This window comes from Pipra filicauda, unplaced genomic scaffold, assembly GCF_003945595.2.
Source record: "Pipra filicauda isolate LSUMZ 115617 unplaced genomic scaffold, ASM394559v2 scaffold364_size791107_pilon, whole genome shotgun sequence".
Taxonomy (NCBI): domain Eukaryota; kingdom Metazoa; phylum Chordata; class Aves; order Passeriformes; family Pipridae; genus Pipra; species Pipra filicauda.
Window position 1 is genome coordinate 31977 of NW_024104492.1, and position 24232 is coordinate 56208.

At 59.1% G+C, this 24232-nt stretch overlaps 4 protein-coding genes across 5 annotated transcripts; all 4 read right to left on the minus strand.

Annotated features, from left to right (window-relative positions):
- Nucleotides 1-17: 17 nt before the first annotated feature.
- Nucleotides 18-13015, minus strand: BOLA3 (bolA family member 3). 2 transcript variants are annotated; one of them, XM_039384609.1, is made up of 4 exons: nucleotides 12995-13015; nucleotides 1959-2082; nucleotides 1741-1829; nucleotides 18-151 (listed from the first exon to the last, which is right to left on the minus strand). In XM_039384609.1, the coding sequence occupies exons 1-4, from the start codon at nucleotides 12998-13000 to the stop codon at nucleotides 86-88; spliced, it is 285 nt and encodes a 94-aa protein (XP_039240543.1). In that variant the 5' UTR covers nucleotides 13001-13015; the 3' UTR covers nucleotides 18-85. The 2 variants fall into 2 exon arrangements, with proteins under 2 accessions (XP_039240543.1, XP_027592455.1); XM_027736654.2 differs by lacking the exon at nucleotides 12995-13015 and adding an exon at nucleotides 2875-2931.
- Nucleotides 3801-5656, minus strand: LOC120323881 (leucine-rich repeat extensin-like protein 5). The gene is made up of 2 exons (XM_039384607.1): nucleotides 5209-5656; nucleotides 3801-5174 (listed from the first exon to the last, which is right to left on the minus strand). Exons 1-2 carry the CDS (start codon nucleotides 5649-5651, stop codon nucleotides 4391-4393), a joined length of 1227 nt encoding a protein of 408 aa, XP_039240541.1. The 5' UTR covers nucleotides 5652-5656; the 3' UTR covers nucleotides 3801-4390.
- LOC120323882 lies at nucleotides 3801-7414 on the minus strand. The gene is made up of 2 exons (XM_039384608.1): nucleotides 6428-7414; nucleotides 3801-6275 (listed from the first exon to the last, which is right to left on the minus strand). Exons 1-2 carry the CDS (start codon nucleotides 7397-7399, stop codon nucleotides 6165-6167), a joined length of 1083 nt encoding a protein of 360 aa, XP_039240542.1. The 5' UTR covers nucleotides 7400-7414; the 3' UTR covers nucleotides 3801-6164.
- On the minus strand, nucleotides 3801-22962 carry TET3 (tet methylcytosine dioxygenase 3). Its single transcript, XM_039384606.1, has 9 exons — nucleotides 20537-22962; nucleotides 17248-17338; nucleotides 16422-16515; nucleotides 15766-15974; nucleotides 14610-14760; nucleotides 14085-14174; nucleotides 13848-13985; nucleotides 12995-13328; nucleotides 3801-12568 (listed from the first exon to the last, which is right to left on the minus strand). The coding sequence occupies exons 1-9, from the start codon at nucleotides 22866-22868 to the stop codon at nucleotides 10833-10835; spliced, it is 5175 nt and encodes a 1724-aa protein (XP_039240540.1). The 5' UTR covers nucleotides 22869-22962; the 3' UTR covers nucleotides 3801-10832.
- Nucleotides 22963-24232: the final 1270 nt, after the last annotated feature.

Genomic DNA, 24232 nt, shown 5'->3' on the forward strand with positions numbered 1-24232 from the left:
GAAAACACGACACTGGCTGAAGTTTATACATCCAGGGAGGCAGAGCCAGAGCAGCCCTGGAGCACTTTATTGGTGTGGAGCAGCCTCAGGGCTTGGGGATGGAGGTGAAGATGCGCAGCCCGTGCATGTGCTTGATCTCCTCACTCAGGGCCTGCAAGGCAAGCACAGCTCTGGGGTCACTCCCGGGGCTGGGCACAGCTTTGGGGCTCTCAGGTCACTGGGATCAAAGAACCAGTGGGGCAGAGTCTCACGTGGAATCACACACGACTTCCAGGTTCTGCTGTGCTGGCAGACACCCGGTCCTGTGTGTGACACAAACCAGCCCAGGGAGGGACGTTCTAAAGGGTCGAAAGCTCTGAATGCAGCCCCAAAGAGGCCTGCACTGTCAGGGGCACCCTGAACAGCCCCCCAGGATTTGATCACGGCCCCAAGGCTGCCAGAGCTCAAGGAGGGTTTGGAAAACACGCTCAGGGACGGGGTGGGATTTTGGGGTGTCTGTGCAGGGCCAGGAGTTGGATCCATGATCCTTGTCCCTTCCAGCTCAGGATATTCCGTGAAGTGCTGCAGGCAGCTTTAAATGCCACACCAGAGCTACACCAGCTCTGAGCCCTTGTTTTCCATGATGATTCTGATGATTATTGGGGTAAAAACAGGGCAGGCTGGGCTCTTAAACGCTCACCTGTGGGCAGGACTGCGACTGCCCAGGTGAGCTCAGCACCCGGCTGTGTGTGTGCCACCCCCACCACTGAGCACCCACAGGACACAGCTACAGGTGCCACACAGACACCTCCTCATTTATGAGGAGAGAAATAAGGAATGGCCGCTATTTATTACCAGGAAAGGGGGGCTGTGCTGGCTGCCCTCCCAGCTGGGCATGAGGGGGGGGTCTGTGCACACACGGTGCCCACAAAGTGCTGCACTCACGGAGCAGCACCTGAACTGTCACAGGAAGGGCTTTGCTGTTTCCTCAGTAATGATTAGGGGAAAAGGGAAAGGCTTTGGGGAGGCAAAAACGAGCTAGACTTTGTTACAGGGGAAATGCTGCAGTTTTAGCCACCCTGTACAGCATTTGATCCTCTCTGTGCACAGCACTGTGCCTGCAACACCCACTTTTAGCTGGGCACTGTGTGTTCACACACCCCCAGAGCCCACAACTGCACAGCTCTGAGCACCCACAGCTCCAGAATTCATTGGGAAGGGCTGGCTTTGCACTGGGAAAGGAGGGGGGAAAGGGCTGCGTTGGTTATTACTGGGAAAAAGAAGGGCTGCAGTGAAAGGCACAGCAGGAATCTCTCAGTGTGTGTGTGCAGCACTTCTGGCACTGTGTGTGCACCAAAGCACCAACCCAGTGCTGCACACAGAGCTAAACTGGTTTGAACTGGGAAGGGAGGGGAAAAGAGGGCTGCACTGGTTATTATTGGGGAAAGGAAGTGTGAAGCACTCACTGGGTGCAGGCACAGCACAAATCCTGTCAGTGTGTGCAGCACTGCAGGCACTGAGTGCACAGACACCACCAGAGCCCCCAGCTCAGAGCTGCACACACTTTTTGAACCGGGAAGGAAGAACTACCCTTCCCAGTCCCAGTGTGTGTGTCCAGCAGTGACTCTGGGAGACATCCGTGAAGGTTCAAGTGCCCCAGAGTGCCCAGCTCTGTGCTGCTCACCCTCACTGTGCCCTCCCCAGTGCCCTCCACACCCTTTGTGCTCCCTTGGGGTCCCCCCTGACCCCCGGCCCCCTCACCTGGTTGACCATCTGGTGCTGCTGCACTGTCCTCTTCTCCCTGAACTCCTCGGACTCGATGTGGATCTCGTACATGGCCCCGCAGCCTCCTGAGAAATGACACGGGCAGCAAATCCTCCAGCAAACAGGAGGGACTGCTGTGCCCCCACAGCCCCGACCCGCCGGGGGTCTGGGACAGGGTAACTGGGAGGACGGAGGAGGAGAACAAGGAGCTTTACCTGAGATGTCCACGACCTTGATGGAGGAGGCCCTGGGGAACCTCTCCCGCAGGACCCGCGTCAGGTGCGACTCCCCCTCGGAGCCGGAGCTGAGGCTGCGCCAGGAGCGGCAGCGCAGGAACAGCTGGGGGGGACAGTGATGGGAGACTGGGGGGGCCCTGGGGGACCCCAAACACACACACAGAGAGTGGGGGGACCTTGGGGGACCCCAAACACACACACAGGAAATGGGCAGACCCTGGAGAGACCCCAAACACACACAGAGGGGGCTGGGGGTGGGAGTGGGTGGGGGCTGTCTGTGCCCGGGGGGATATGGGAGGAGGGAAGGGAAGGTTTGGGAAGGCAAGGCAAGGGAAGGGAAGGCTGCTGGTACAGAGTGGGGGACACCGGGGCAACTGAGGGATGGAGGAATGGGAATGCGGGAAGATGGGATGAAATGGGGGCTGCCTTCAGAGGCATCGCAGAAAGGGGCGAACTGGAGTGGGGGGAAACCAGAAGAGGGGAACCAGGGAAAGGAGGGATGGAAACGGGGCTGCCTTCAGGGGCACCGAGGGCCCGGGAGGGGAGCGAGGGGAGGGATACATCTCCCGGGGGGAGCCGCGGGCCGGCACCGGGGGGACACGGACAGGGACAGACGGACACGGGGACACAGTGACGAACACGGACAGGGACAGACGGACGCAGGGACACACAGGGAGAGGGTCAGACAGACGGACACAGGGACACACAGGGACAGACGTACACAGGGACACACGGACGCGGGGACAGACGGACACAGGGACACACGGATGCGGGGACAGACAGACGGACACAGGGATACACGGATGCGGGGACAGACAGACGGACACAGGGACACACGGACGCGGGGACAGACGGACACAGGGACACAGGGACGCGGGGACAGACGGACACTCACCGGGCCCCGGCCCAGCCCCGCCGCCATCCCGGGGCGCGCGCCGGGGTCACCCCGCGGCTCAGCCCTGCACCGCCGAGCGCCCCCTGGCGGCTCGGAGGACCCCAGAGGAGGGGACCCGACCCCTCCCCCCCGCCATTCCCAAAAGGTCCCATCCTGCCCCTCCCCAAAAGAGAGTCTCAACCTGACCCCCTCATTTCCACATCGAGCCCCCCCCACACACACACACACAGGGCCCCATCCTGCCCCCCCTTCCCACAAGGAAAGTCCCACCCCCCCAGACAGGGCCCCATCCTCCCATTCCCCCCAGAAGGGCCCCATCCTGCCCTCCCAACCCCTCTCCAGAACCCCATCCTAAAGGAAGTTCCATCCTGCCCTTCTATCCCATTCCCCCCCCAAAATCCTTCCCCTCCCATCGAGCCCAGGCTTGTCCCCCACTCCCACCCCAACCCTTATCCAGAGCCCCATCCTGCCCCCATCCCACAGACAGGGTTCCATCAAACCACCCCCCAAAGGATCCCATCCAGCCCCCCCCATTCCCGTTTACAGGGCCCCATCCCACTCTCCATCCCATTCCCAGACTCCCATATCTGACTCCCTCATTCCTGTAAAGGCCCATCCTGCCCCCCCATTCCCACTCACAGAGCCCCATCCTGATCCCCATTCCAATATCCAGGGCCCCATCCTGCTCCCCTGTTCCCAAAAAGGCTCCATCCTGCCCTTCTATCCCAACCCCTCTCCCTAAATCCTGCCCCTCCCTCAGGTGGGCCCAATCCTTCCCCCCTATTCCCACACCCAGTGCCCCATCCTGCCCCCCCATCCCACAGCCCCCCATCCTGCCCCCCATTCCCACCCCACATCTCCCTCCCCGCCCATTCCCACCCCATTCCATTCCATCTGGGAACACAAAGCCGTGGAGGAGCCGCATGTTGAGTGCAAAAAATAAATATAAAATTTATTAAAACACCCACAATATTTTAAAGATATCAGGAATAATACAGCCCACGGCCCCACGGCCGCGCCAACTCAGAATAAAATACAAATTAAAAAAAAAAAAAGAACAGAAAACAACAACAGAACAAAAAATAAACAAACAAAAAAAAGAAAACCAAAACCAGGGGGGGAGGGAGGGGGAGGATCCAAACTTGCAATTTTTAGGCATCCTAAAAAATAAATTTACCGACACACTGGGGGAAAGAAAAGGGGGTTAAGGGGAAATAAAACAACACAAAGAAGGGGGGGGGGGGAAGAAAGACGGGAAAATTATACAAAATAAAATTATCAGCATAAATTTACTGTCCTAGAAGTATCTACAGTTTAATACACATTAATCCTATTGCCTTGAGACATGGGAAAAAAATCTACCGGTCCTCGATCCGCCCCGGAAAAAAACTTCATTTCAAGTAACCACAGTCCCGAGCCGACCAAGAAATCTTCAAGTGTGATTTTTCGGAGCCGCCGGGACACCCGTGCGATGTCTCCTCCCTCCACCTGCCGCCGTCCCACCTCCCCTCCTCGATTATCCCAAAAAAAAAAAAAAAAGCCCAACAAAAACGCCAAAATACCCCCCCCCCGCCTCCGACCGAATTCCCGAATCTGAGAAGAAACGGCGCCTGGTTTTTAATTTGGAATTATCGCCTCTTTTTTTCCTTCGCGCCGCGGTGCGGAAAAAAACCACCGGCAAAAAAAAACACAAAAAAAAACAAAAAAAACAAAAACACCAACAAAAAAACCACCCCAAAACCTCCTCGCTCCCGAAATTAAAATGAGGCTGAAATTCCGGCGGTTTGTAAATCCCTGAAGGATGCGGAGAACTGAGGAAAAACCCGGGCGGAAAGGGGAGGGGGAGAAAAGGAGGGCAAAAACAAAGAGGGGGAAATGAAGGAGGAGGAAACACCGCTGCGAAAGGATCCCTGATTTCGGAAAGATTCACCCCGGACTCGCTGGCGGGGGCTGGGGGGGGCTGAGGTATTTGCCTTGAGGGGCGCGGGTGGGCTGCTGCCCGGGGGGGGGGGGGGAAGTAGCACCAATAAACCCCAAAAAATGGAAAAAAAAGGGGGGAAAAGGGGAAAAGAAAGAGCCGGGCAGAAGCGGGATGGGGGAGGATGAGCGCGAGGAGCTGCGGGGGCGCGGGGGTGGCTCGGGGCTGGATGTGGGGCTGAGCCCGGGAGCGCGGGGCTGGACGCGGGGCTGGACGCGGGGCTGGGAGCCGGGATCGCGGTGCTGGGAGCTGGGACTGTGGTGCGGGACGCGGTGCTGGGAGCCGGGATTGTGGTGCGGGACGCGGTGCTGGGAGCCGGGATTGTGGTGCGGGACGCGGTGCTGGGAGCCGGGGGTGGCGGTGCTGAGCAGCACCAGAGGTGTGGGGCTGGCACGGTGCAGGGGGCAGTGCCAGGATTAGGGCCCGGCCAGGCGGTGCTGGGGGGCTGTGCCGTGGGGTCAGGGGTGCTGTGCACTGGCCCAAGCACCACGGGGGTGCCATGGGGGTGCCATGGGGTGCACAGTGCCCGAGCACCACAGCCGTGCCAGGCGCTCTGCCCGAGCACCGTGCCCATGCTCTGTGCCCGAGCACCGTGCCCATGCTCTGTGCCCAAGCACCGTGCCTGTGCCTGCTGTGTGAGCACCGTGCCCAAGCACCGCGTCCATGCACCGTGCCCAGCGCCCTCTCCACGCCCGTGCACCCGGACCAGCACCACGTGTGCCTGAGCACCGTCCCCGAGCACCACGGTCACACAGCACATCCGAGCCCCGTGGTCGTGCACGGTGCCCGAGCGCCGCATCCACACGTGGAACCCACACACGGCACCCACGTGTGGGCACAACACCACGTGCACTGGGCTGAGCACCGAGTCCAAGCACCACGGTCACACATCCTGGCTCAGCACCACGCCCACACCCCATGGCCAAGTGCCGTGTTCACCCCTCATGGCTGAGCACCGTGCCCACACACCATGTCCGAGTGCCGTGTCCACCCACCACGGCCAAGCACCACACCCACAACACGTGGTGGAGCACCATTGTCCGAGCTCGGAGTCCATGCAATAAGTCCAAGCACCAAGCAGAGCACCACGTCTGAGCACCGCGTCCGAGCACCGTGTCCATGCACCACGTCTGAGCACCACGTCCGAGCACCACGTCCACACCCCTTGGCTCAGCACCGTGGTCGAGCACCGTGTTCACACATCGTGGCTGAGCACTGAGTCAATGCACCAAGTCCAAGCACCGTGGTCAAGCACCATGCCCGCACACCACATCTGAGCACAGTGTCCATCCACCATGTCCACGACATGTGGTCAAGCACCAAGTCCAAGCATCAAGCAGAGCACCATGTCCACGCACTGTCGCCAAGCACCACGTCCATGGTGCATGGCTGAGCACCGTGCCCGAGCACCACGTCCATGCACCATATCCATGACACATGGTCAAGCACCGTGCCTGAGCACCACGTCCATGCACCATGTCCATGATGTGGTCAGGCACTGTGCCTGAGCACCACGTCCATGCACCATGTCCATGATGTGGTCAGGCACTGTGCCCGAGCACCACGTCCATGCACCATGTCCATGATGTGGTCAGGCACTGTGCCCGAGCACCACGTCCATGCACCATGTCCGAGCACCGTGGTCAAGCACCGTGAACACACCCCCGACTGAGCACCGTGTCCACACCTCATGTCGGAGCACTGCGGTCGAGCACCAGGTTCACACACCATGGTCAGGCACCGAGTCCATGCACCAAGTCCAAGCACCAAGCAGAGCACCATGTCCACGCACCACGTCTGAGCACCGTACCCACGCATCATGTCCACAGCGCATGGCTGAGCACCGTGCCCGAGCACCATATCCATGCACCATGTCCATGACGTGGTCAAGCACCGTGCCCAAGCACCATGTCCATGCACCAAGTCCAAGCACCACAGCAGAGCACCGTGTCCGTGTGCTGCGTCTGAACACCGTGGTCGAGCACCATGTCCACACACCACGTTCGTGCACCGTGTCCACACAGCATGTCCGAGCGCGGTGCCTGCACACCATGTCCATGGGATGTGGACGAGCACCGTGCCCCGAGCACCATGTCCACACACCACGTCCAAGCACCACAGCAGAGCACCATGCCCGAGCACCACGTCCACCATGTGTGGCTGAGCACTGTGTCCAAGCACCGTGTCCGAGCACCATGTCCACACACCCTGTTCGAGCACCACACCCGAGCACCACGTCCACGATGTGTGACCGTGTCCACGCACCATGTCTGAACACCATGTCTGAGCACCATGTTCACGTGCCATGTCCGTGATGCCTGGCCGAGCACCGTGCCCAAGCACCATGTCCAAGCACCACACCCGAGCACCACATCCACGATGTGTGACTGTGCTTGAGCACCATGTCCACGTGCCATGTCCGAGCACCGTGGCCAAGCACCACATCCAAGCACTGTGTCCACGCACCACGTCTGAGCACCACATCCCCGATGTGTGACTGATCACCATGTCCAAGAGCCATGTCCACGTGCCACGCCCCCGATGCATGACTGACCGCTGTGCCCGAGCACCACGTCCGCAGTGTGTGGCCAAACACCACGTCTGAGCACCATGTCTGCACACCACGCCCGAGCATCACACCCACGGTGTGTGACCAAACACTGTGTCCCAGCACCATGTCCCCAGTGTGTGACTGACCACCACGCCCCAGCACTACATCCACGGTGCGTGGCCAAACACCGCGTCTCAGCACCATGTCCACACACCACGACCAAGCACCGCTGAGCACCGAGATCACACCTCTGACCAAACCCTACACCCACATACATCTGAGCACCTCATCCCACCACCACACCGGCTCTGCAGGGAACGGCTCCACCACGACCCCGGGACACATTGGACATGACAAAACTCCGGTTTGCATCAACCCAACCGGCTCCCGGCACACCTTGAGCTGTCGCTCCGGAAAGGTAAACTTCCTTCTCAACGACATTGCTTTATTTTTTTATATCTTGGTTCCTTAGTTTCATATATACATTAGTAGCACCTCAGCGAGATGGAATCAGGCAGAAGCGTGATACAGTTTGTTAAAACACCATAGCACCGTTTGTATTACAAGATTTCATTTAATAAAAATATGCCTTATAGAGCCCACAAAGCGTACTCCAGTATTAAAAGGAAAAATCAGCAATTGAGGCACCTCAGGGATTCTGGTTTCCTTCTCCTTCCCACGCCTCATCCCGAGAGCATCGGGACGGGGGGACCCGAAATGCACCCCTCATTTCCCGCCTGCAGCGGGACGGAAGAAGCCGGTTGGGGCTCCCCGTGCCGAGCTCTCCCCGGGGTTTCCACCACGGGTTTTGTTCTAGCACCATTGTGGCCACGACCTGCTGCAAAACGAGGTCCCCACATCCCATTCCGAAGCGATTAAAAACGTTCCTTCCCCCCTCGAACTCCGTGACCCCTGTGGCTTCGGTGCGGGCGGGATGAGCGCGGCCGCCAGGGCGGGTAAAGGGAAAGATTTTGCTTGGAAACAGCCTCTCAGCAGCAAGGGGTAAAAGAGCTGTGCATAGATTTCGAGTTTTGTGTAGAAGTCTGAAGCGTGCGAATTTGTAATGACTGAGAGTTGAGGTAGGTTAGACGTTATGTAGTGTAAAAACGTGAGACTGCAGCAGTTCTTGCTCCCCCCAACCCACGGCGCCGGCAGCTCCCGCTCCCCCCAGAGCCAACGGACCAACCCCCCTCCCTGCATCAAAAACACCTCCAAGGAAGCAGGACTTAGACAGGTTACACGGACCATCGCCTTCTCCGAACGCTCCTTCTCCCCCCCACGCTCCAGGCGAAGCTCCAAGGCACCCCCGCCGCGCCAGCCAGAGACAAACCCCCGGCGATGCCGATGGGGCCGGCACCCGAATCCGGCCCCACATCAGCCGGGTCCCCTCTCCCCCCTCCCAACCACACGGCGGGTCCCCCGCTGGAACAGGCATCCCTAAAATCCGACTTGCCGTCAACTCTTACAATCCTGATATGCTATTGGGTATTTATAAGAAAAGCGGGAATAGCTCGTTGAGTTTCCTTGTCAAATATACGCGACTTTACAGATTACGGTTAAAAAACAAACAAAAAAAAAAAATCATTAATGATGAAGGACGGACAAAGCATGTTAAATATTCTGCCAGTATTTACAGTTCTCCCACGATAATCTTGTTTAAAACATACTGCTTCAAGTTGGGGGGGGTGGGAGGGGAGGGGAGAGGGAAGAAGGGGAGTTGTTTGCTTTTTTTTTTAAGTTTCGCTTTTTAAATCTAGGTGAAAGTGCTTTTAAAAAAATTCTTTCCCTATGTACAGGTTTAAAATCAGACCACGTAAATGTTCAGGTTGTTTTTTACCGAGATCCTGCTGATCCGTGTCCCGTGCGCGGGGAAGGAGGGTGACAGTAAACACGAGGTGGTTCCCGCACGGTGACGGCGTCGGCGCTGCCTCGCTGGCTCTTCCAAAAGGCACCTCAAAGTGCAAAAGCAACAACCCCCCTGGGGACGCCGGGAACCCGGATCTGTCTGTGCCGCGCTCCTGGGGAGCTCTCCCGCCCCTCCATCTGGGCGCGGCTCCGGCGTCGGGCGGGAAGTCTCGACGGAGATTGTTCCAAAAGCACCACGCGGTTGTCGTCGTCATCGTCGTTGGGTTGTCAGCTGGGTTTGGGTGGTTTTTTTGCGGGAAGAACGGTGATCCATAGGAAGGAGGGATGGCACCCGGGGAGAGTAAAGAGCACCGAGCCCCGGCGGCGCTGGGGCCGCTACGCCGGCTTGCTGGGACCGGCAGGGAAGGCGGACCCGGCGGGATTTGGCCCAGCCAAGTCTTCGGGATTCGCTCTTCCCGGAGCCGATCGCGCAGAGAAAGTCCCCCGGAGACGGAAAGCACCAGACTTTAGCAACAGTGATGTACAGAGAGCAACACTCGCTATTCACAGTTTGGGGTTGGTTTGTGGTTTTTTTTTTTCCTGGTTTTTTGTATTTTTTTGTTTCTGTTTCTTTGTCTTGTCAGCTCCTTTGGAGATGCCGCCGCCGCCACTGCTCGCCCTGGGGCCGTTGGCAAAGTAGCCACAAGTCCGAGCCCGAGCACGGCCCCCCCAGCAGCGGCATTCCCAGCCCGGCCGTGTCCTGAGGTCTCCGGCACCAGGAAAGATGCTGGCCCGCTCCGTCCCGGTGGAGCCAATCCCGCTGGAGGAGGAGCCGAGTCAAGACGTGCCGCCCCGGGATGTCCCACTTGTTCGTGGGCTCCCGTCGCTGTAAGAAAGGGCTCCTCGAGCTGCAAAATAAGTATTTTTATGTCCTTTAGGAATAAAAATATTCGGCTGTTCAGCGTGTCCGGCTGACAGTAAAGCACATGATCCCGATAGCCTCAGAGCTGCAGGGAGTCACCTCTTGCCTTTAAGCTGGTTTGGTGTTCAGGTTGGTTTGGATTTGTGTTCAGGGTGGGTTTTTTCCACGTTGGCTTCTCTTTCGAAGATCGGCTTCGTCGTCGTCATCGGAGTAAAAAATAAAATCAAATCAAATCCGACAAATAGGCTTTTCCTTTAAGTGGAATTAAAAACCTCTCCTCGTGAAAGGACGCTAGGAAATTCATCTGAGGCTAGATTAAAAAACATGGAGATATAAATAGGAGATTACCTAAAATCATCAAACAGCATCGTTCCTCCTGGGTGCTTTTTTTACCCAGTTTTGCTTGGTATGCCAACTCCTCACCGGGCGCAGCTCTTTGACGGCGCATGCCCGCGCCAGCTCCGCGCGTCGGGTTCGCTTCCTATGGGTTGGATATTTTTTTTTTTTGTGGTGTGGCTGTTGTGTTTTGCTTCACTTTTGTCTCTTTATTTTTTATTTTTTTTCTTCTCCCCACGCCCGAGGAGAAAGCACCACGAAGCAACGCCGGGCACCGGCACTGCCGAGGGTTGAGGTAAGATGGGGCCACGGCGGTTGCGCCCGTCTCAGATCCAGCGGCTGTAGGGGCCTGTCACCTTGGTGTAGGCGTAGGAGGACACAGTGATGGCGGAGTTGGTGGGGATGGCCACCGCCTGCCGCGTGGGGACCGAGTCCCTCCTCTCCTTGCTGGGCGCCTCGGTCGCCAACGCTCCGCCCCACTTGCGCTTCTTGGCGAAGGCTTTGGCGTCCGGCGGCAGACCCAGGCGCGCTGCCTCCTCCTGCCGGGCCCGCGCCCGCTCTGCCAGCTGCTTCATCTTGGCCTCCCACAGCGCCAGGCCGTGGTTGGGCTGGTTCAAGTTCTTGTGTTGGTAGAAGACGAGGGAGATGCGGGTGGGGTGGCAGCGGTTGGGTTTCTTCAGCGGGGTGGTGGCATGGAGCTCGCGGCGGGCACATTCAATGAGGATGGAGCCGTGGGCAGGTGCCACGGCCACGCCGCCGATGTTTTCGTCCAGGAAGTTGTGCTCGCTGTCCGACCACTCCTCCTCCTCTTCCTCCTCCTCCTCCTCCTCCTCTTCCTCCTCCTCCTTCACCGCCTTCTCTGACAGATCCTCCTCCAAGCCAAAGGGGTCCCACGGTTTGTCCCGGCGGGGCCCTGCCGCCCCCTTCTCACCCAACGCTGCCTCCCACGGCTTCTCCGGCAGCCCCGGGCTGGGCGCCGGCGTCCTGCGCTCCTCCACCTTCACGGAGCCCCACGGCTCCTCGGGGAAGCTGGGCAGTCCCGGCAGAGCCGAGTTGAAGCCCAGTGAGCCCAGCAAGCTGGAGGTGCCCGTGCCGGCCAGCGCTGTCTCCCCGAGCTTGCAGGGGCTCCACGGCTTTGGCAGCAATCCCGACCCGCGCGCCGGCGCCGCCGTTGGCTCTCCTGCCGCCAGAACGTTGGGCCACTGCTTCTCCGGTGGCGGCAGGCGTGCGGTGGCATCAAAGGCGCTCAGCTTCTCCCGCCCGCCTGCGCCTGGCACCAGCGCACCCCACGAGCCCTCGGCCGTGTTAGTCCTCTCGGGGGAAGACGCACCCCGTGGCGCCTTGAAGGGGCTCCAGCGCTGCTCTGGCGCCGCGCCGTGTGCCGGGATGGCCGGCAGTGTCAGGTCGGCACTGGGCACGGCCGCTGCACCGGGAAGGGGCTCGATGGCAGGCGGAGGGTCCGGAGGCTCCTGCTTGATGGGGCGGCTGCCAAAACAGTTCTGTGCAAAGGATGGTGCCTCCTCTGAGCCTGGGTTAGTCCTGTGTGCCCCGGCAGCCGTCGCTTTCTGCTGGCTGGCGTAGCGGTTGGCCCGCTCGTAGGTGCGCTGGTGGTGGTTCTTGCTCCGCATGCCATGCGGGACGGGCTCAGGGAAGTTGGTGTTCCCGTAGGTGTGGTTGAGGTTCTCCTGCAGCACCGAGACGTCGGGCTTCTTCTCATAGCCATTGCTCACCCAGGTGCTCCCGCCCCGCTCAGGCGCCCCGTAGTTGAGGAACTGCGAGGGGAACACGTGGTTGCTGGAAAAGCCGTAATACCCGAAGGAGGGAAGCGCGAACTTGGAGTGAAACCCGTTCACGGAAGGCAGATTGGGCTGTGCATAGTAGGAATGGTAAGAGTAAACACTGTTCATGCTGTAGGGGTCGGAGGGCCGGCAGCTGCCCAGCACCGAGTAGCTCTCCACCACCGCGTTGCCATTGTACTTGAAGGCGTTGTAATGGCTCTGGGGTTCCACCTTGATGGAAGGTTTCAGTGGCTGCGGGGGGATCCCGCTTTTCAAGGCCATACCTGCGGGACAGCACACACAGCCCCTGTGACCCGCCGGCTGAGGGAGCCACCGGAGGGGAGCGACAACCCTGAAACACTTGGCCAGGCTCGGGAATTCCACAGAGCACACAGGTTGGGGTTGGCATTGCCCAGCATTGCCCGGGATTCACACCCATGCTGAGCGCTGCAGAGAGAGCTCCCACCGCTCCACGGCACAGGGAAAAACCCAGGTGCCATGGAAAAGTCATCCATGCCATCTGGATAGGCAGGACAACTGGGGACTTGGTGGCTCAAGGAGCATCCCAAATTAGGGGGGAGCACCCCAAAAACCCCACCAGGCTCCCGCTCTCCACCTCAACACACCAGTCCATCCAATCATATCCCAATCCCCTCACACGCTTCCCGGCCGGCTTGGGGGTGGCAGGACCTCACCTGTGCCCCTGTTACCTGCATTTGGCTGGAGCGTGGGGAGCTCCAGCACTTCCTGCTTGATCTTCTCCGGCGTCATCAGCTTCTCCTTTTGCTTCTTCTTCTCCGCAGCGGCTTTCCTGGCCTCCAGCTGCCTCTGCCGGCAGGACTTGGCAGGTTCAGGCAGCCTGCGGACCTCGCGCGGGAAGGACGTGAGCACCTGGATGGCCCCGCTGCCCACCTTGGCATTTTGGTTCTCCTCGCTGCCAAACTCATCCGTGCTGGACATCTTGTAGAGGGGCAGGACGTGCAGCTGCTCATCCTCGGGGATTTTGCCCACCACACGATTGTCTTCCTTGGTCAGTGTGCAGACCTGAGGGGGTGGGTGCTGTCAGCGGGGTGCTGAGGGATGTGGTCTGTGCTGGATGGGCCAAACCTCCTCCTTATTCCCCCATCAACATGAATCCACACCAGCCTGGCATTCCCTCTGCTCTGGTCCCCAGCTGCCATATGGAAACCTCCCGTGGGTTGGACACAAGCAAATGCTGGTCCCCGTTAGCACCTGAGTCTGGCTGGGGTGGCTTCAGCACTCACAGACCTGAGGTGTCATTTGAGGTGTCACACCAAGGACCTGGAGCCAGGCAGGGAGGACAGAATATGCTGAGCTGGAAGGGACCCACAAGGATAATCAAGTCCAACTCAGCCCTGCACAGGACATCCCCAAAATCCCACCATGTGCCTGAGACTGTTGTCCAAACAGTCCTTGAACTCCATCAGGCTTGGTGCTTTGACCACTGCCCTGGGGTAGGACAACTGGGGACCCAGTGGCTCATAAAGGAGCATCCCAAACTGGGGTGGGAGCACCCCAACCCCCCACCCCGTGCCTGCTTACCACCGTGCAGCCGTTGTAGAGGTTGTGCTGGTCCTTGTGAGCATGGGCACAGAAGTCCATACACGCCGTCACCCCTGAGAACGGCCTCCCCTCCTTCAGGCCCAGCCGGCAGTCGATTGCTACGTCCTCGTTGGTGACCTGGTGGAAGGAGGAGAGGGCTCTGGTTATCCAAAATCTCCCAAACACCACCACTTGGTACCCATTCATATTGCCAGGGGGACAAGGGGGTGGCAGTACCTGGTTTTGGTAGGCTTGTGGCGCCAGCCTCTTGTAAAGCGGGGCAACCTCGGTGGCCAAGTCCTGAAAGCTTCTCCGGAGCAGCTCTTCCTGTGGCAGGGAAAGCAGGAGGATGTCACCCAGGGGTTTTGGAATGGAATCACGGACAGAGCCTACAGACAGCACACAGCACCCAACCCTTCCCACCATGACCTGCACAAAGCACGTGCTTAAATTCCTGATGAAGATCTGACTGTTCAGCCTCCAGCCTCTGACCTGTTGTGCTTTCACTCACTCAACCCATCAGCCCTTTGGCTTCTTCCTTGGAGCTTCTACAGGGACCCCATTTGCGCCACCTTTCTTTTCTTCATCTCCCTAATCCATCAAAAATTCTGCAAGGAACCCTATCCTCAGGATTCACAGGGAATCCTATTTTCAGGCTTCACAAGGAATCCTACTTTCAGGCTGCAAAACCTGGAGCTGAAGGTGAAGGAGGTCCAAACCCACCCCTCCCCAGTGCCATCCCACTCCAGCCCCCTCACCCACCTCTTTGGGATTGTCTCCCACCAGCCTGAACTTGCGGGGGGTTTTGCTCCGGGCGTATTTGCAGCCGTTGAAGTACATGCTCCAGGAGCAGCCGAAGGAGAAGGAAGCACCACAGGTGTTGGGGTCCTTGCCTTGGCAGGCACAGGTCCGGCTGGGAGGGAGGGACACCATGAGGAACATCAGCCACCAGCTTGGTGACAGCAGTTCTGGGAAGAGCAGGGACCCCACATCCCATTGCCACCCCATCCTATCCTGTCCTGTCCCATTTAATTAATCATAATCCATATAAATTAATTATAAATGGTGTGTTATTCTTAAATCGCTCTTAGCATTTAGCAAAGTTGTTGAGTTACTTTTGTGGGAACACAGCTTAGGAAAATCAGTGAAACTTGAAGTTTTGATAAACTAATCCTGATGTGTTTCAATGAACTAAAGCCTGGGACACAAACATGGATTGTTGAAGTTGGACATCTGGAATGCAGAATTTAAGGACCACAAGGACATTTTGCAGAGAGCAGAAAATAAAGAAGAGACTAACAAAGGCTCAGTACGTGTGTTGATAAGTCCCTGCCAGAGGAAAAAAGATACCGAAGATACTAAAAGGAGTAAAAATATGGACTAATTAGCATAAAAAGTAAGAAATCAATAACCAACAGAGAACACTAATTAATGAAAGAGAATTATGCAATTTAGAACCAATGAACATTAATTTCATTGTTTGCTAAAAATGTATAAACAGGTGAAAAAGTTTTGAATCAGTGTCGGTGTGGAGGCCAGGATTTTGTTGGTCACACACAAAGGGAACAAGAGACAGGACAAGAGGAAACGGCCTCAAGTTGTGCCAGGGGAAGTTTAGATTGAATCCCTTCACTGAGAGGGTGGTCATGTATTGGAATGGGCTGCCCAGGGAGCTGGTGGAGTCACCACCCCTGGAAGTGTTCAGAGAATGTGTGGATGTGGCACTCAGAGACACTTGGTTAGTACTGAACACGGTGGTGGTCCTGGTTGATGGTTGGACTTGATGACCTTGATGATCTTTTCCAACCTGAAATGATTCTGAGATTCTGAAACCTCCTGGCCAAGACTAAAGCACTGCCTTGCTCCCTAACACTGAAATCCCAATGGTTTCAGGGGATTTGGCAGCAGTGGCACTTACTCGTCGTTGAGGCCGCAGCGGCGGCTCGTGGGGTTGCCGTACTTGGTGAGGGTGTCGGTGAGCTCCTGGTACAGGGTGTCCCCCAGGGTCCTGGGGATGCCCTCCCAGGCCAGGATGAGGATGATGATCACGGCGTTCTGGCAGTGGTGCCCGGCCCGGTGCCGCACCAGGCACAGCAGCTTCTCCTCCTGGTTGTGTCTGCGAATCACCTGGGAAACACAGGGGCCAATTCAACAAACACCACTCCAAAAACACCTCCTGGGATGAGGGAACCCAAAAGTAGGTCCTGGATTCTTTCTGTGGGGACGTGGGGGGGCCAAGTCAATAAATACCACTCCATCAACCACCTCCTGGGATGGGGAGGACTCCAAAAGTGGGTCCTGGTTGCTTTCTGTGGGGATGTGGGTGTCCCATGGTTGTGTTCACCCCCATGGGCTTTGGAGTGTAGGCAATGGACGTGCTGAGGGTGGGAATCCCCACGGAGCTTCCCTGGGGGTGGGCACAGCTCTTGCCTCCTCCTTGCCAGCCACGAATTGACCATCCCACCCCTGCCCACTGTAACCACCACTGGTGGAGGACCTCCTTGTGCCCAGGAAGGGGGGGCAGGAGCATTGGGGGGCTCCAAGGGGGGACAGAAGCGGGGCACAGGCACTCACCCACTTGGCAATGGGGCAGCCCCGGGAGCTCTTGCCCTCTTTCCCGGTGTAGATGACCTTCTCGATGCGGATGGCCTTGCCCTTCTCACCGTACCTGCCAGGAACAGCCATCAGCCCCACTCGCCCACCTCCACACTCAGGAGACCCCCAGTCGCCCTCGTGAGCCCCTCAGAAGCCCCCATTCACAGGACTCCTCTCACCCTTGCAGGACTCTGGTCATCCTCACTTGCCCTCATGGGGTCCCTCACAGACCCTCATTTGCCCTCACAGGACCCCTCAAAAGCCCCAGTTTTCCCTCATGGGTCCCATTCACCCTCATGAGACCCCACTCATCCTCAGGAGCCCCTTCATGGGTCTCCATTCACCCCCACAAGTCCACACTGACCCTCATGGGTCCCCACTCACCCTCCTGGGTCTCCATTCTCCCTCACAGGGCCCCACTCATGACCTCAGCCCCCTCATGGGTCCTCACTCACACTCATGGGACCCCTCACTCTCTCAAGCCTCCACTCACCCTGACAGGACCCCATAGGTTCCCACTTGCCCTCACAAGCCCCATTCACCCTCACAAGCCCCCTCACAGGATCCCACTCAGCCTCACAGGACCCTACTCACCCTCAGGAGCCCCCTCGTGGGTCCCCATTCCCCCTTCCAAGCCCCCACTCATCATCACAGGACTCCACTCACCCTCATGGGACCCCTCATGGCTCCTCACTCACTCTCAGGAGCCCCCACTCCCCCTGGCAGGTCCCCACAGACCCCCACTCTCCCTGATGGCCCCCTGCCCTCTCAGCCCCCCAGGGATGGGATGGGAAAAGGTCCTCACCGCTCCTCCATGAGCTCCCTGATGGAGGCCACAGTGGGCCCCGAGCCCAGGTGGGTGTAATACGGCCCCTCGTCCTTCTCCACGATTTGCTCTGAAGACACAGGAGGGGGAGACTGAGATTTTGGGGTTTGCACTTCCATCAGCTGCTCCAAAGGATTCCAAACCCCCAAATTCCCTCAAACCAAACTCAAGGGTTCATCTCCCCGTCAGAGCGTCAGAGAAGGGATTCATTAAACAGCCTGGCAGCTCTGCATCATTTTCTGCTCTGGAAGATGCTCCCAGCACTAAAATGCCACTGGAAAACTTGGAAATGGGTGCTCAAACCCACCCCTGTTGGGGACCGAAAAACCTCCCCGAGCAGCCACAGCCCTTCCAAGCACCCCAGCAGTGACCACGGCTCCATCCTGGCTCAGGGGATTCGCTCCAGCCACTCCAGCTCTGGATTTGGATTCCAAATTCCACTGGACTCCAATTCGAGATTCAGATTCCAAACCCCCTCCTCATCCCTGCCCCTGCTCACCACCTGGAGCATCCCTTTGGTCCTGCCCACAGGGTTGGATGCTGCCAAAACCAACACGGGATAATTTGGGGGCTGAAAACTATTGGTGCTGCTTTAGGCTTTCCTGGAGGATTTGGGGATGTTCATGGGATGATCCAAGTTGACTGTGCAAGGAAGGAGCTGCAGTGCCAGGAAGAGGTGGAAGGATGTTGGGGCTATGGGAGAAGGATACAGGCTACCAAAGAATGCTGGGACTGTGGGAGAAGGATGCTGGGACTGTGGGAGAAGGATGCTGGGACTGTGGGAGAAGGATGCTGAGGCTTCAGGAGGGTGCTGGAGCTAAGGAAGGACACTGGGGCTATGGAAGAAGGACAGTGGGGCTGTAAGAGGATGCTGAGGCTTCAGGAGAAGGACATTGGGGCTAAGGGAGGATGCTGGGGCTGTGAGAGAAAGATGTGGGGTACAGGAAAAGGACATGGGCTATGGGAGAAGCACACTGGGGCTACGAGAGAAGGATGCTGGGACTATGGGAGAAGGATGCTGGGGCACACTGGGGCTACGAGAGAAGGATGCTGGGACTATGGGAGAAGGATGCTGGGGCTTTGGGACAGGGATACTTGGGTTACACGAGGATTCTGGGGCTACAGGACACTGGGTCTATGGGAGAATCATAGAATCACAGAATCAACCAGGTCAGAAAAGACCTCCGAGATCATCAAGTCCAACCCCTGATCCAACGCTGCCAAGGTTACTAGACCATGGCAAGGATGATCAAAACACAAGAGAAGGATGCTGGGGCTATGGGAGGATCCTGGGATTACAGGAGAAGGACACTGGGGCAACCAGAGGAGGGCACTCAGGATACAGGAGTAGGACACTGGGGCTACAGCCCTGCCACCAACACCTCCATCACAACAACAGCCCCCTCAGGGCTTTCAGGGCATGAAGGTGCCATGTGGGAAGCACTAGATGCCCCAGGCAGGTACAGGGATGGATCCCCAGCACACCGGGACGCTCTGACATCTCTGGGTGGGACGCATCCAGCACCACGGCCGGGTCTGATCTGTGTTCTCTGCTCTCACCACTCTGATTTTCATTCCCATCATGTCCAGCTGGCTGGGAGCCAGGCCGAGGAGAAAGCCGGGCTCAGCTGGGATGCAGATGTCCAGACAGGGATCAATACGGGACGCGCGGAGAAGGCTGATTTCATCCCAGCCTCCAACAGCACCCAATAAGGCAACAAGCCCCACTCCTGAATTGCTTCTTCCACAGGTTTTCCTTGGGAAAACAGAGAGGTGGCAGCACAGGAATCCCCCCTCTCCCAGCCCCTTAAACCACGCTGGAAAAGAAAAAGCAACTCCAATCTTTTCCTGGCAAACTCCAAGATCAGTTCGAGCGGCTCCAGAAAAGCTTTTCCTTTGCTCCGTGACTTTTGGGCTGATTCCTGCTGCCATTTACAGGCAAATAAATAAATAATCATCAGCCCCACTAATAAAGTGCAGCTTGGTCTTAGCCCGAGGCCACCTCTCCCAGCAGTAGGGGGGTCATTTTTCCAGCTAGATGCTCCAAATCCTCACCCTGCTCCTCCCAGCTCTGGTATAAACACTGGGGAGGGAAGATCCAGCTCCCTGCACTCGGATGAAGGTGGACTGAAAGGACCAGATGGGAATTTTCTAGGGCTTGCTGCAAAATCTAACAAATGCCAACGCACACCAGAAAAAGACCCCAAAACCCCACAAATCCAAGAGTTTGGTGATTTTTCAATGCATCCTGGTTGGATTGGCCAGTGAACAAGGCAGCATCCCAGCAGCAAGGATTTCTCCAGGGATAAGTGCACATGAAAAGCCAAAGTTTGGGTTACTCTGGGTACCCCAAACCAGCTAATTTGGCTGAAAATATCCTAAAGAACCAGGGGTTTAGGTGGGTTTTGGCACTGGGACCACCATGCACTCGTGGGATTCAGCTGAGTGGCTGAAATAAAACCCAACAGCCCTTTGGTTTTGCTGCTCATCCAACCCCCAGCAGCCCAGCCCGTGGTGTTGGTGCCACCCCCGCGGCGACACGGTGGGTGCTCAGCATTTCCAATAAAAATAACAGGCGAGAACAGAAAGCAGAAGCAGCTCCACAGCACCAGCCTTTCACCACGTGAGCGCTGCATCTCGAGTGCTGCGCCCAGCTCTGGGCCCTCAGGTTGGGAAGGATGTGGAGGGGCTGGAGCAGGGCCAGAGAAGGGCAACGAGGCTGGGGAAGGGTGTGGAGCACAAGTGCTGTGAGGAGAGGCTGAGGGAGCTGGGGGGGCTCAGCCTGGACAGGAGGAGGCTCAGGGGAGACCTTCTCACTCTCTGCAACTCCCTGCCAGGAGGGGGGAGCCGGGGGGGGTCGGGCTCTGCTCCCAGGAACCAGCAGTGGGACAAGAGGGCACAGCCTGGAGCTGCCCCAGGGCAGGTTTAGGTTGGCCCTGGGGAAGAAGTTCTTCCCAGAGAGAGGGATCAGCCCTTGGAATGGGCTGCCCAGGGAGGGGGGGAGTCCCCGTCCCTGGAGGGGTTTGAGCAGAGCCTGGATGTGGCATCAGTGCCATGGTGGGGGGGACAAGGTGGGGTTGGGTCACAGGTTGGACTCGATGATCTCAGAGGTCTTTACCAACCTGGCTGACTCTGTGATTCTGTGATCCCCCCAAAAATCAGGCGCTTTACTGGTGCCGTGGCACATTCTGTTATATATCCAGGGCAATCCTGGAAAAATAAACGCCTGGAAATGCCACCCCAGTAACCCCTTGGCACGGCCACTCACCAACGCAGTCGCAGGTGGGGAATTCTGCCTGTGCCCTCTTGGCCGGGGTGTCCAGGAGGCTTTTGGTCGGTGTGTCCAGGTACTTCAGCGGAGACTCCAAAAAGCCGCTCAGAGTCGGCGTCAGCGGCACCTCATCCTTGGTGGGCGTTCTGTCGGCATCGTCCACGTCCGGGTTTTGGCTTTCCTCGGAGTAAAAACACGTGGTGGACACCACGGTGATAGCACCAGAAGATTCAATTTTGATCTGTTTGGGGGAGCGGGCGGTAAAGGGGGGCTCTGACAGCAGAGCCTTCCCCGGAGACAACGCGCAGCTCTTGGGGCTGGGCTGGGGAGCGCTGCTCGGGGCCGAGGCGGCGGCGGTGGCTTGAGGGGACCCTTGCGAGGCTGGTGCTGGTCCCCCTGGCTCCTCAGCAGCCCCAGGGGCGAGCGGGGCGGGCGTCTCAGGGGGCGGCAGGTTGAAGTTCTCCCCGAATTCGGCTTCAAATTGTCGGATAAGCTCTTCCAACTTGTCATCCACCATGATGGGAGCCGAGGTGGCCGGCAGGGGGGCAGCCAGCGCTTCCTCCGAGCCCGCTGGCGCCGAGTGAATTTGGGGGCCCCCCCCGGGGGCACCCCTTTCCTGAGAGTCGGGAGCGGGGGGGATGCCACCGGGGGGGTTGGGTGGCGGGGGGCATGCGGCGGGCTGGGCTAGTGCAAGAGGCTGGTGCGGGAAGGCCGATGGCGGCGGCGGCGGGTCCGTTTGCATCTCCTCGGGGGGGGGTTCGGCGGGAGGTTCGGCGGGCGCCCGAAACCCCTCCAGGCTGATCTGCCAGAGGGGCAGGAAGAGTGGCTGCGAGTCCTTCTGCTTCGCCTTCTTGATCTGCACTTGCTTGCGGAGAGGTTTGGCCGGGGGGGGCTTTTCAGGCGGCATTTTCTTCTTCTTCTCTTTGGGCTGCTTTTCGAAGGGTTTGGGGGGCGCAGCAGGGGTGCCGGGAGCCCACCATCCTCCCGGCCGGTCCGGGGGAGCTGCCGCCGCCAGGCTTTGCTCGAGGAAGAGGCTGCGCTTGTGGTGGAGATGCTGCTGCAGGACCAGCTGTGTCTTCTTGTGCAGGTCGGGCTCTGGTGGCACCGGCGGCAATGGGGGGCCAGCCGGTGCCTCCTTGCTGGCTGCTCGCTCAGGGGGCTCTGTTTTGGGGGCCGTCACTTTGCCAGGGGTCGCTTCAGGTCTCTTAAAAGCTGCCTTGATGTAGTCGTCAGCGTTCCCCAGCAGCTGCTCCAGCTCTGCCATGGGGTCTCCAGCCCCCGTCGCCCCCTCGGCCTCCAGCCCCCACGGTGCTGAGAAGTTGCCCCGGGGCGGTGCCGCACCGAAAAATGGCTCAGGTGCTGCCCCCGGCTCGGGCGGGTACCGGGGCTCGTCCCCTCGCTGCCACACGGCCCCCGGCGGGGCGAGGGGGCCTGGGCCGAAGGGGGCGGCGGGGGGCGGCGGGGGGGGCGGCAGCGGCGGCTGCCCATCACCCACGGGCTGGGGCAGGGCGGCCGAGAGCTGCGTGAGGGCCTCGATGGCGATGGCGGTCTGCAGGCTGATGTTCTTCTCCTTGGCAATGGTCAGCGCGCTCTGGGAAAAGGGGAGGCCGTCGGGCGGGCACGGCTCGGCAGCCTCAGGCACCGGCTGGGGGTCAATAGCACCTTCCTGGGGGGTGGGAGGGGGGATGGCGGCGGCGCGGGGACGCGGGGACGCCAGTTCTTCGCCCAGAGCCGTCTTGATCTTCTGTTCCAGCCATTCCAGGTAGTCGGGGCACTCAGGGCCGTCGCAGTTGCAGTTGGGGGGCTTCACACCGTGCTTGGCCAGCGCCAGAGCGGCCTTGAGGGCGTGCAGGTCCTCGCCCCTGGGCACGCCATCCGCCGCGCCCAGCCCGCCCCGGCTCATCTCCGAGTCGAACTTCTCGTACAGCAGCGACGGCGAGCCTGGCGGCGGGAGCCGGTAGGAGGAGACGGCTTCGGCCACCGCCGAGAAGGCCACCAGGTTCCGGACGTCTTCCAGGGGGGCTTTGCCGGCGGCGGGCGGCTGGCCTGGCGACCACCCGCTGGACTCCATCAGCGCGGTGCCCCCCGGCTCCAGCCGGCCCCCATTCACCAGGCTGAGTCCGCTGCCCTCGTTCAGCCGCCTTTCTTCCACATAATTAATTGGCCCTTCTTCCATTTGGCTTCTGCTGGGTCCATCAACCACGTCACCCGCCGAACCTGTCTGTGAGGAGAGACAGAGGAGAGAGGTGAATTCCCCCTCCATGACCCACGTGCCATCACCCCCCAGCCTATTTTCTCCCTCTTTTTCCTTCAGTCTCCTTTTCCCCATCTCCTTTTCAAACCCAGGGGATGAAGATGCAGACGAGCCATGTGAAAAACTAATCACTGGCGGCAAAGCCACACGGGGTTTGCCCGGCTGAGTAAGGACCAGCTCGTCTCGGAAGGCACCCGCTTTCCACCCACGTCCCCACCCCGCCACCCACTTTCGAAATTGCTCACGGGGAGGTTTGGGATTTCCATCCCCATCCTGGCTCCGGTGACACAGTTTACACGGTGAAGGAAGCAGCACGGGGAAGGAGAGGGGGGTTTTTTTGGCCCTGTGCCCTGTACAAACATCCTGGCCGGGAGCAGCCGGCCTTTGCCGGGGGCCGCGGCACGGCAGGAAGCTGCCAGAGTTGGCTATGCCGGTGCCAGGGGCTGCTTTCACCTCAAATAACCCGGTGTCTGTATCAACACGGCCGGCCAGGGCTCCCCAGAAGCGCTGGCAGCGCCGGCAGCACCGGCTGCGTGCCAGGGACGGACCAAACCCAGCCGTCCACGTCGGGCACCCAGGGAGCCCATCTGGGATGCACACCCTGGATAAGACCTTCCCAGGGGCTCTGCCAGGGATGGGGGTGTTTCTGTGCCCTGTGGCTCCGTCCCCCCTGGGCAGCGGGGATGTCGGTGCTCCGGCAGCTGGGTGTGCCGGGCGCCGGCAGCACATGGAGCCCTTTGCCGATGACCAGGGGGAGCTTCCGGCAGGCTAAAAATACACCCCAGTTCGCTGGAAAAACCATGCCAAAGCAAGCAAGGGCTGTGGGCAGAGCTTCCTGCCGCTGGATGGGGCCGGCACTGGCTCGGCTCGTGGGAAGGAGCCGAGGCTCAGATTCAGTGGGGACACCCCGAGTTACAAGTCACAGCTCCAAGTTACAGCTCCGAGTTACAAGTTAGAGCTCCAAATTACAACTCACAGCTCTGAGTAAGGGCTGGTGTCCAAGCCAGTTGTCCGCATGGGGCTGTTGGTGTCGGGGCCATGTTTAACCCCTCAACCACCGGCCCCACCGCATCCTTCACCTTCCCCTTCGTGGTGGGAACGTGAGTAGAGCCACGCTCAGATCCCACACCTGAGGTGAGAACGCTGCTAACTCTGGCAAAACCCCAGTGAAACCTTGGAGGAGCCACTTTCAGCACGACTGAATCCCCGAAAATCCCTCCTCCCTGTGGAGCGGGGTGAAAACCCCCAGGGGGGCACAGCACAAACCGCGGTGGCCCCGCTTTGGCACAGGGCTCACCCTGGCGCTGCCGTGGGTTCGGAGGGGCTGCGGTGCCCTCGCAGCATCCCCGGAGCCGCGGGCGATGGGACCGGTCCGGCAGGTCTGGGGAGAAAGTGCTTCAGCCCGGGCAGGGTGGGGACAACACAAACACGCCTCCGCT